The sequence below is a fragment of the Mobula birostris genome, chromosome 6 (genome assembly GCF_030028105.1).
Source record: "Mobula birostris isolate sMobBir1 chromosome 6, sMobBir1.hap1, whole genome shotgun sequence".
Taxonomy (NCBI): Eukaryota; Metazoa; Chordata; class Chondrichthyes; order Myliobatiformes; family Myliobatidae; genus Mobula; species Mobula birostris.
In genome coordinates, this window is record NC_092375.1 from 155,264,174 (window position 1) to 155,276,638 (window position 12,465).

General features: G+C 45.4%; 1 protein-coding gene across 3 annotated transcripts in view; it reads left to right on the plus strand.

Annotated features, from left to right (window-relative positions):
* Nucleotides 1-12,465, plus strand: part of LOC140199486 (signal transducer and activator of transcription 4-like) — a 239,951-nt gene that overhangs the window by 212,374 nt on the left and 15,112 nt on the right. For all 3 annotated transcript variants that reach the window (XM_072261657.1, XM_072261656.1, XM_072261658.1), the window contains one exon: nucleotides 10,919-10,971. In XM_072261657.1, the coding sequence (XP_072117758.1) occupies nucleotides 10,919-10,971 (53 nt within the window). The remainder of the gene's footprint in view (nucleotides 1-10,918; nucleotides 10,972-12,465) is intronic.

A 12,465-nucleotide genomic window follows, 5' to 3' on the forward strand; every position in this document is an offset into this window, starting at 1 on the left:
ATGGGGGTGACTGAGGACTCCGGGAAGGAGATCTGGGTGCTGGCTGGGAAGAGGTCAGACACCCCCGGTGGTTCTTCGTGACCCCCAGACATCATGCTCCTGCTGACGCTGTTTTATGCAGCTGTCAATCTTAATGGCCAAGTCGACCAGCTCTTGGAAGCCAGCAGGCAGGTCGCGGGTGGCTAGTTCATCCTTAACCTCTTCGCTAAGCCCATAGAGGAACACGTCAGTTTGGGCCGCCGAATTCCAGTTGGTAGTGGCGGCTAGTGTGTGGAACTGAATGGCATAGTCCGAAACAGAACGGTTACCCTGACGAACTTGCAACATCTCCCTTGCTGCCTCTCACCCCTGCTGGGAACGGTCAAAGACTCTTCTCATCTCCTCACAAAGGTCCTTAAATGTGTGGCAAGAAGGGGCTCTGCCATCCCACACAGCCGTACCCCACTCTCTTGCTCTTCCTGATAGCAGCGTGATAACATAAGCAATACAGGATTGATCAGTGGGGAAGGTAGTGGGCTGCAGCTCAAAAATCAGCGAGCATGCAGACAGGAATGATCTGCAGGTGCCTGGTTCACCATTGTAAAGTTCAGGTGGAGGTAAACGGGGCTCTCGGGCTGGTTGGGTTGGAATCTGTGGGGCTGATGGCACAGCGAGAGAAGGCGGGTTAGAGCTCAGCGCCAGCTGAATCTGCTGTAGCTGGGAGGCTATGCTGGTCAGAGTGGTGGAGAAGGCTTCCATCGACTAGTTGATAGAGACGAACTGCATTTCATGTCTCCCTAACAACATGCCCTGTCGGGAGAGGGCCTGAAGCACCTTCAATAACTCCAAAAGACTGAGGTTAGGTAAAATACCGAAAGGCTTTTGTTCGCTGTACAATACGACCTCCATGCTGAGTCCCCCGGACTGAGAGGGAGGGGCAAGGCGAAACACCTTTATACAGGAATCTGTGGGAGGAGCCACAGGGGCAGTCAGCAGAGGGGCATGTCCAGACAGTTAACCCAGTTACAACATATATATGGTTTACCACATTCACCCCTCCTTTTTTTTAAAAAAAGAGTCCCGCGGGGTGAAGTGACTGACAATATTTACAGGTCAAGTCTATTAGGAGGTCGAGTCCATCGCTGTGATCTACGTAGCACCAGTGGTGATTGCGTCGGCGACAGCGGTTGTGCTGGCTCCGGCCTGACTTGAGGTGCCAGCATGTTAGGCGTTGTTAATCCTTCGTGCATGTGCGTCGCGCCCGCTATGGGAGTGTCGTGTGGTGTCTGTTTAGGGTTTGGATGTCAGCCAAGATGGTAGGGTGGTCCCAGTGGTCGACTTTCTGGGAAAAGAAAAGAGCCGCTCATGAGGAGTGGCATTGGTGGCCGTGCATAACAGGGAGCGGATGGAGTGGAGTGCCTCGGGAAGGACCTCCTGCCAGCGAGAGACTGGCAGTCCCTTTGACCTGAGGGCTAAGAGTGTGGCTTTCCACACCGTGGCATTCTCCTTCTCCACCTGTCCATTCCCCCGGGGATTATAGCTCGTGGTCCTACTAGTTGCAATTCCCCAGCAGGTATTCGCGCAGCTCGTCACTCATAAACGAGGACCCTCTGTCACTGTGGATATAGCATGGGTATCCGAACAGAGTGAAGAGCTTGCGCAAGGCTTTTATAACTGATGTGGTAGTGGTATCAGGGCAGGGGATGGTGAAGGGGAACCGCGAGTACTCGTCGATAACGTTAAGAAAGTACACATTGCGGTCGGTGGAGGGAAGGGGGCCCTTAAAGTCGACACTCAGTTGCTCAAAGGGGCGGGTGGCCTTGATGAGTTGTGCCTTTTCGGGTTGGTAGAAGTGCGGTTTGCACTCTGCGCAGACTTGGCAGTCTCTGGTCATCGTCCTGATCTCCTCAAGGGAGTAAGGCAGGTTCTGGGCTTTCACAAAGTGGAAAAGCCGGGTGACCCCCAGGTGGCAAAGGTCTACATGTAGGGCGTATAGCCAGTTAATCTGCGCGCTGGCGCACGTTCCCCGGGATAGGGCATCGGAGGGCTCGTTGAGCTTTCCAGGCCTGTACATGATGTCATAGTTGTAGGTGGAGAGTTCAATTCTCCACCTCAGAATTTTATCGTTTTTGATTTTGCCCCGCTGTTGGTTATTAAACATGAATGCGACTGAGCGCTGGTCAGTTAGCAGGGTGAACCTTTTGCCGGCGAGATAGTGCCTCCAGTGCCTAATAGCTTCCACTATGGCCTGGGCCTCTTTCTCCACCGCAGAATGCTGAATTTCAGGGCCTTGAAGGGTACGGGAGAAGAACACCACTGGTCTTCCTGCCTGGTTGAGGGTAGCAGCCAGCGCAAAGTTGGAGGCGTCACTCTCTACTTGGAAGGGAATGGACTCATCCACCGCATGCATTGCTGCTTTGGCAATGTCCCCTTTTATGCGGCTGAAGGCCGCGCGGGCCTCGGCTGAGAGGGGGAATGTGGTGGACTTGACCAGGGGGCGGGCCTTGTCTGCGTAGTTAGAGACCCATTGGGCGTAATATGAAAAGAAGCCCAGGCACCTTTTGAGGGCTCTGAGGGTGTTGGGAAGAGGGAGTTCCAACAGGGGGCTCATATGGTCGGGCTCAGGGCCAATGACTCCATTCTCCACGACACACCCCAGGATAGCAAGTCGGGTGGTCCCAAATACACACTCGTCCTTGTTATAGGTGAGATTGATAGCTTTGGCCGCTTGGAGAAATTTTTGGAGGTTGTTGTCGTGATCCTGCCAGTCGTGACCACAGATGGTGATGTTATCCAGATATGGGAACGTGGCCTTCAGTTGGCACTGGTCCACCATCCGGTCCATTGCCCTCTAGAAGACAGATACACCATTCGTGACACCAAAGGGAACACGCAGGAATTGATAAAGCCTGCCGTCCGCCTGGAAGGCGGTGTAAGGGTGGTCCTCCGGGTGGATGGGGAGCTGATGGTAAGCGGATTTTAGGTCTATGGTCGAGTACACCTTGTACTGTGCTGGCGGGGTAGAGGGTACGCGTCGAGCTGCGCGAACCTATTGATGGCCTGGCTATAGTCCACAACCATCCTATTCTTCTCCCCGTTCTGAACAACGACCACCTGCGCCCTCCAAGGACTTGTGCTTGCCTCAATGACCCCCTCCCTGAGCAGCCGCTGCACCTCCGACTTAATGAAAGCTCTGTCCCCCGCGCTGTACCTCCTGCTTTTAGTTGCCACAGGTTTACAGTCGGGGGTCAGGTTGGCGAACAGCGGTGGGGGAGGGATCCTGAGGGTGGAGAGGCCGCAAGTGGTGTCGGTAGTGTGGCAGTTGGCATGGTGTTGGGTGGGATGTGCGGGTCGGTGTGTGTGTGTGGTCCGTAGCGGGGTATGTGACGTATCCCTACAAAACTGGGGATTTACGACAGTAATTGGTGGGAGGGCCCATCATACCTCATTGTCACGCTTTTTAGGTGGCTCTGGAAGTCGAGCCCCAATAGCACAGGGGCACACAGTTGAGGCATTACCAGTAACGTAAAGTCTCGATATTCTGTGCCCTGCACCACTAGTGTCACTACACAACCCACCCGGATGTCTGTTGTATGCGACAGGGAAGCCATGGTGACCCTCTGACTTACCGGCCGTATCATGAGTCCGCAATGCTGCACCGTGGCCGGGTGGATAAAACTCTCCGTGCTGCCCGTGTCAAACAGGCAGCTTGTCCTGCACCCCTCCACCGGGATGTCCATCATTGACCTTGCAAGCTGGTGGGGAGCATTTTGGTCGAGGCTCACGGAGGCCAGGGTTGAGTCGCTGTCTTGGTCCAGCGCAGTGGGGTGCCCCGTGAGCACCCGTTGGTCGTAGGCGGTGGGAGGTAACGCCGACCAAGATGGCCGTCCCCATGTCTCGCACGTGCAGGGAAGATGGTGACCCCCATGTCTGGCACGTGGCGCTACTTGATCCCGCTCGCAGTTTGGACTTACAGACCTTGGCGAAGTGGCCCTTCTTTCTGCAGCTGGAGCAGGTAGCTTCTCGGGCTGGGCAGCGTTTCCGGGGGTGCTTCTCCAGTCCGCAGAAGTAGCACTTCGCGGACTCACAACTGACAGCAACCGTGGTCGATTCGCCAGCAGGTTGCGGGGTCTGCGGCGTCCACAAGGCCATCGGGGGATCGCGTGCCTGGAGAGCCTCAGAGTTATGCAGAGCGGCCTCCAGCATGTCGGCCAGCTCAATCGCCAAACATAAGGTAAGATCGGCTTTTTCCAACAGCTGCTGGCGCACATACACTGACCTGGTCCTCGTGACGAAGGTATCTCTCACTAGGAGCTCGGCATGCTGTCCTGCTGTCAGGCCCTGGCAATCGCAGTCCCGCACGAGCGTCTGTAGTGTCCGGACAAACTCGGCACTCGATTCCCCAGGCCACTGGTGCCGAGTTGCTAATCGGTGCTGCGCATAGATGGCGTTTATCAGCCACAGGTATTGTCTTTTGAGGGCGCTCATCGCGCCATCGTGGCTCGACTGGTCTCTGATCAGCGAATAGACCTGTGGACTGACCCTGGAGAGTAGAACTCTGCGCTTCGCTACGGGGTCGGGCGCTTTAATCTCCTCTAGATACACTTCAAAGCAGGCCAGCCAGAGTTCGAAAGCATTTCCAGCGTCAGGTGTTTGCGGATAAATGTCTAATTTGTCTGGTCTCAGTGCATGTTCCATGCTTTAAAATATACAGTGAATAAAATTGAAGCACCTTCAATGACTCCAAAAGACTGAGGTTAGGTAAAATACTGAAAGGCTTTTATTCGCTGTTCAATACTATCTCCAGGCTGAGTGTCTGCCCCCGGACTGAGGGGGAGCGGCAAGGCGAAACACCTTTATACAGGAATCTGTGGGAGGAGCCACAGGGGCAGTCAGCAGAGGGGCATGTCCAGACAGTTAACCCAGTTACAACATATATATGGTTTACCACAGGGCCTCAGGCACCTGGTTGGGGTCAACTGAGTCCATCTTGGCCAGTTCATTCTGTCAGGTTTCAGTGGGACTCAAGTGCAGACCAATGAATGTTTTTTTCACCAGGATTTATTAGGGAGCACAAAGGCAACAGTCTTTCAAAAACAGAAGGCAGGCACGAATCCAAAATGGCAGGCAGAGGTCTTAACCAGGAAAGGCAGTCAGGCGAGGGCAGACAATCCAGAGCACCCAGGCAAAAATCAGGTCCAGGAACAGGCAGAATCCAAAACACAGAATCAGGCAAAATCAGTTGGCAGAAGTCACAATGACAGGCTGGAAGGACACAGGTTAGAACTGGGACAAACTGGCAGAGATTGCTAGTCAAGGCAGGGTTTAATTGGACAGGGTAATGAGTGAAAATTAGACACAGGTGGGTGTAAATGAGACAACAAGCAGGTAATTGGAGGAAGCCCAAAAAGGAAAGGGGCTGGGCCAGAACCCACATGGCCAGGTGAAAGAAAACAGAAATTAAAGACTGTCATGATCCAGAGCTACCAGCAGAGGCCCTTCAACCCAGTGTTCAGGCTGGATCCTTAACACACACTGCCACAATCATTCTTATCTATCTGTCTGCAGCAAGCAAAGTTGGCTCTGGCAGTCTCACTTCAAAGGTCTTCCTGAGCTCTGTTTGACTATACACTGCAGCAGTCATTCTCACCTGGATGTTGTCTTTAACCCTTTCCTTACCATAACTTCCACAGTTCAGAGCAAACATCGGAATGGGGAAGAAATGTGATCAAAGTAACTTTTGGAATGTTTGTTGGTACCAGACTGGGTGGATAAATATCTCAGAAACTTCTGATCTCCTGGGATTTTCACTCACTACAGTCAGTAGAGTTCACAGAGAATGGTGCGATAAACAAAAAGCGTCCAGTAAGCAACAGTTCTGTGGGCGAAAGTGTCTTGTTGATGAGAGGCCAGTGGAGGATGGTTCAAACTGGTTTAAGCTGACAGGAGAATGGTAATAACTAAAATAACCATGCATTCCAACAGTGGTGTGCAGAAAAGCATCTTTGAATGCAGAGCACTTTGAACCTTGAAGTGGAAAGTCTACAGCAGCAGAAGATCATAAGCAGACACTCAACGGGCCACTTTATTAGGTACTTGAGGTACAGGAAAAGTGGTCACTGAGTGTACAGCACAGTAACAGTCCCATGACCCTGCACTGCCCGATTACATTCATGTGATCAATTAACCCACAAGCCTGTATATCCTTGAAATGTGGGGAAAAAGTCAGAGCTCCCAGAGAAATCCCACGTGGTCACAGGGAGAACATACAAGCTCCTTACAAACAAGGGCAGAATTGATCCCCAGGCACTGACGTTGTCATAGCATTACACTAACCACTATCCTACCATGACGCCCCAAATTTTCTCTGCCTTTGGAGTGAGATGCCTAGTTTCTCCACTGAGACATCAGTGCAATATTAGAAGAGTACATTGTCCAAGAAGATACCATTATTTTGTCCCTAATTGTGTCTTATTGGGCTGGTAGAAAGTAAAAGAGATCTGGAATAGATCAGTAATGTTCCACTAATCCTGCTTCCAATGCCACAATGAAACAGCCCGATTGAGTATTTTGAGATGTTACATGAAATCCCCAATAAGTTATTAGTTTATAAGTAATTCCAATCTGTTGTTTTATATTGTTCTTTCCCCTTTAGTGAAGATAACAATCATATAAAACCTCTAAAAGTTTCAAATAAAAACAGAAAATACTGAAAATACTTAGTAGGTCTTGCAACCCCCATGGACAGCGAAATAGTGTTAATGTTTCAGATCAAAGACCATTCATCAGAACATGTTTAGTGAAGCAACACACATCAAAGTTGCTGGTGAACGCAGCAGGCCAGGCAGCACCTGTAGGAAGAGGTACGGTCGACGTTTCAGGCTGAGACCCTTCGTCAGTGAAGTTTAGATTTGTAGAGAGCCTAGAGAAGAATCATTAGGACAAAGAGGATAACTTTAATTGAGTGAGGCCAGTGTCATCCAGATGATCACAATGTTTAAGAAGCGGTCTAATTCATAGATTAATGAGGGAAGTTAGCAAAGTAACAGGAGAACTAAAACTATGAAATGGAGGCCAGAGTAGTTGCTGAAATCTAAAAGGAGAATGCTGGAAATGCCTTGCACGTTAGTCAGTCTCCACAGAACGAGAAAATAAAACTGAGATAATTTGTTGTTGCAGAACTGGCTAGCAGGAAAAACAAGTTGTATCAAATTGTTGAATTTGTTATCAAGTCCTGCCAGCTACAGCATGCCCGGTTGGAAGAAAAGGTGCTGTTTCACAAGCTTGCGAGGAGTTTAATTGGAACAGTGTAAGAAACTCCTGACAGATGAAGTCAGAGGACTGTACAATGTAGAACTAAAGTGGCAGAGATATGGAAGCATAAGATCACTCTTTCAAACTGAAAAAGACTTGTTTTCAAAGCAGTCATCCACTTTGCTGTTGGTTTCTCCAATGAGATAGAGAAGCAGGCTAGAGATTCGCAAACACAGTGGTTTCCCAACCAGGTCCCCTGAAGTGCCTTCCTTTCTCTATAGGAATAGCTTATCTTCCAACACATGTATTCCTGACACCTTTTACTCTCACCCATTCTCCTTCCAATCAAAGGAAGGATAGGGTTCCCATAGCCCTCAGCTTCTACCCACTAGCCTCAGCCCTTAACAGATTGTTTCACTATCAATGAGATTTCACAACTAGACACATCCTGCTGTCCCCCATTATTATCAGAGTGCATACATGTCACCACATATAACCCTGAGATTCTTTTTCCTGCGGGCATACTTAGCAAATCTATAGAAAAGTAACTGTAAACTGGATCAACATACAACAACAAACTGCAAATATAAATATATATCAATAGATAATGAGAATGAAATAATATGAAATGAAAGAGCATGAGATAACAAGATAAAGAATCCTTAAAGTGGGACCATCGATTGTGTGAACACCAGACATAGAATGAGTGTTGCTATCCCCTTTTGTTCAAGACCCTGATGGTTGAGGGGTAGTAACTGTTCTTGAACCTGGTGGTGTGAGTCCTGAGGCATTTGTACCTTCTACTTGACAGCAGCAGCGAGAAAGCAGTGTGGCCTGGATGGAGAAGATCTTCTACAGCAATGTTTCATGTAGATGTGCTCAGTGGTTGGGAGGGCTTTACCCCTGATGTCCTGGGCTGATTCCACTACCTTCTGCAGGATTTTCCACTCAAAGACATTGGCGTTCCCACAGCAGGCTGTAATGCAGCCAGTTAGCACATTTTCCACCACACACCTATACAAGTTTGCCAGGGTTTTTGATGACATATGGAATCTCTACAGACTCCTGAGGAAGTAGATGTGCTGTTCTGCTTTCTTTGCAATTATAATTATATGATGGGTCCAAGACAGGTCCTCTGAGATAGTGACACCCTGGAATTTAAAGTTGCTGATGATTACTGGCTCATGGACTTCTGATTTCCTTCTCCTGAAGTCTACAATCAGTTCCTTGGTTCCACTCAGTCAAATATTCAATCTCCCTTCTGTATGCTGATTCACCAATACCTTTGATATGGCTCACAACAATGGTGTCATCATCAACACCACTGCTTCAACACTATCAAAGACATCCTCCTCCACCTCCCTCAACGTTACAAGTTTTTTCTATCTCCTTTTCAGTTTGGCAAAAGGTCTTCAACAAAATGTTAACTCTGTTTTTCTCCTCACAGATACAGCCTGACCTGCTGAGAATTTTACAGCATGTTCTACTTTTGTTCACAGTAGTCTAAGTCTCTAGCTGCTCTTACTGACTGAAAACTCTCAGCTACTGTTCAGATACTATTCTCTCAAAATATTATTATGGGGTTGAAAAACACTAAAAGAGCAATTAAACCTATTATCTGTATTCTTCTCTTGCCCACCTTAAGTACAGTGGATTCCAGTTAACTGGGCCACCGGTTAGGTGGGGCAGCCGTTTATTTGGGACGACTCTTAAAGATCAAAAACAAATTGAGATTCAATTTCAAAGGATTCCCTTCATTTATTTAGGACATTATGCAGCTTAATTAGTGCAGGAGGCTGTCGACGAACGTTTTCTAACTAGCGTCAGTCGTGTGCACATCATGTGGCTGTGCTTGGAGCGAACAGTTTTTAAATAGAGTGACTGGAGTGTCTGTGTTCAAAAAGCAGTGATTTTTGTCACTGATAGTGAGTAATAAACAGTAAGACAATTCAGAATGGTTTTGCTCACAGTGGTTTCAGGCATTGCAACTTGCAGATGCCAGAAACGACCAAGAGTGAAAATGAAACAATTTCACTACTATGTCAGGAACTACGAAGAATTTGATGGCATTGACAATCATTTTGAAAAATACAACGACACTGAAGATTCAGAAGATGCAATTGTCAAAAGCACTGTCTGCAATGATTTTGTTAATTTGCAGTCAACCAAATGAACATGTCAGAGTACACTGAATGAATTCCTCCATCAATAACTACTAGGAAATAATACACTGTAGTAGTTTTGGCAATGTTCTGATTAGTTCTGCATTTAATTTAAATACATAATTTATAACTCAATTAAATGGTAGTTGTATTTTTGTACCTTCTTAGCTATTTCCATGAAACTTTGGCTAAATGGAGCAGCTGCTTAATTGGGCCTAAATGTACTGGTTCTGATGTGTCGCAATTAGCCAGAATCCACTGTATATGTTTTGATTATATTTTTGACTATTTCAAATCATTACCAAACTTTGTAGTTAAATCCTCTTACAACAATCCATTTAGATTGTGTTCACATTTAGTACAGGCACTAATACAGAAATGTAAGTTTCAGAATTATGCATAAGAATGCGACAATTACGTAATAAACACAGTCTTTCAACTCATATTCATGGAAAATTGATAGAAGTGAAATTCAGGGAGTTTCTATAATGGGTGGCCAATAAGCCAGTATTTTCTCCTGTGACCACCAGTAGAACAAAATCCTTCAATTATGACTTAGGGTCAGACAGTGGTGAATTGGTTATTTGCTGCTTTAAGCTTCCAGACTTAATTGCAAAGTTTCCCTAGGACTGCAATGTAGAACTAGTTTATCTTCATTTTTACACATATGAAAGAAATGCTACTCAAGATTCCTTCCAACAATCAATCACCATATTTACACCCAAATATTTTTGGCAGCAATCGAGCAAATACTACAACTAACATCCACAGTATTGATATTTATGTTTCTTGATTCTCTCTTGTAGATGTGTAAGGAATTTGTAATTTACCTCTCCATTCTTACATTGTTCTCAGTTGTATATCTACTGGCCTCACAGTAAAACAATAAGTTATAATACCCAAGGTTTTAACTCTTACCAAATGTTTAGTTGGAAAGATATGTAAATGGTTTCATTCTAACCTAGTGTTAATGTTAACGTCTGTAAGCAACATCAGAGGTCATGATAAGTAATGCTCTAGGTTTTATAATGATGAATACATTCATATGCACTTTGGCAGTGACACAAAACAAGTTACTACTTGCAAAGTTGTAAACCCTCTTCAGTAAAAGTTTTGGAAAACAACACTACTTTTGCTATATGACAGAATGAGAATTTTCACAAAGTTATGGTTTCTGGATAACATTTGATTTATTTAAAAGAGATATGGTAAATTCAAGTGTTTGAAAACATCAACTTAATTTGGTTGTGTACTGTTGTAGGTTCACTAGAAGACAATCAGTAGAATGGCATAAGTAAAGACATTTTCAAGGAGCTGACTTAGAAATTTTTGTGCCCAAAAAACAGAAATAAATAAAAATGGCAGAGAGCAATGGCTAAATATGTCCTCTTAGGAGTCTTGTAGAAACTTGAAAAGTTGGTAACAGGAGTAAGAACTTTTGTAATTTATAATTGTTAACATGAGAAAAAATTTATCTATTTCTATTTTATATATTTAGTAACTATTTTGATACTCATTTCTAGGACAGCAGGTGAATTACAATGATTGCCACATTTCATGGAATAAATTCTGTAAGGCAAGTAGAGCTTTTAACATCATGATATTATATTATTAAAAGTCTGATTAGTACTTTGTAGTACTGGCGTCATGAGCCAAGATATACATAGAAATGCCCATTTCCATGTTATTGCAATGTTGTATTCTGAACTATTTTTTGCATCTAGTATTTTCCCTTTTATATTGCACCTAGATAATTTTGCAAGGATCCTTAAGAGGTGTATTATTTGTATTAAATGGTTAACATGCTCACAATCTCCAAACTATTGCTAGGTAAATGTACTTTGCTGACGTCATGGTCTTGGCATTGATAGTCTGATACAAAGGAAATATTCTTCATCTTTGAATAATGGGATAGGGTTAAAAAAACTGCACATTCCGTATGTTCATTGTTCAGCAACTAATGCATCAGTAATATTCTCTGATCTATATTCTCCTTTAAAACCTTTACATTTTCATTGCATTGGAAATTCCTTTTCAATTCACTAGGAGTGGAGTGGGAGGATGGTCTAAAGTGCAAATCTAAGATCTACGTAACCACATCTACATAGTTTTTAGATTACTACTTGTTACACCACCTGGTGTTTAGGGCAGCAATGAAGATCCTCCATCTCTGGCAGTGTTCAGGGTTTCCTTCATCATGTCAGTAGCTCCCTCTTGGTTTTCACTACTGTCAGTCATGATCCGGAGGAGCAATTTTTCATTTGGTTCGATATATGTACGGTCAGATGACAATAAACTTGAACCTGACAGTGCTGGACAGAATGACTATCAGACATAATTTTGCAACAGAAAACTAAAAATCCAAGTATTATACAAGATTTTTATAAAGCTAAGAAACTGGGTTGGGCAGCACGAAATTTTTATGTTATAGGTGGTTCAGTTTAAATCAGTAAAAGTCCTCCACAAAGGAAAATCTTGAGCCCATTAAGTTACACTAAGTTTGTGGTTTTCTTTCCAGTCCTCTGTGCATCAGACACAAAATGTGCAAAAGAGCTTGACGGTGTGCATTAGAGTAGTGTTCTCAGGCCTGGTGCACATCACCTGATCATTGTGCCTTTATAGCATTGCTCAGTTTTGAGGCCTACCTAACCACAGTTATTAGTTTCCTTTTAGGGAATGAACCCTGACCCTTTCTCCCCCCCAACATTTTAACTCCATTGTTTGCTTTCCAGGGATGACTTGCTTTACTTGTTAGCAACTATAATGGAGTTTTCTGTAAACTGTTGCAGAATGAGCAACACTGAACCACTTACTTTCACCTCTGTCACATTACCTGTTACAGCCTGTCAACCACTGAAATGAGCTCGCACTATTTGTCACCACTTGGGGCACTGGACATTCTGGCAGCCCTTTCATTCCCGAGTAATCATTTACTTATCGAAAACTCTGTTTTGGATCATGACCTGCCCACTCATCACCCATGTCAACAATGACTTTCATTTGATCCTGATACTTCAGGTTGATAAACTTAACATTCCATTTCACATGTCTAGCCTCAACCTTTCTTTTA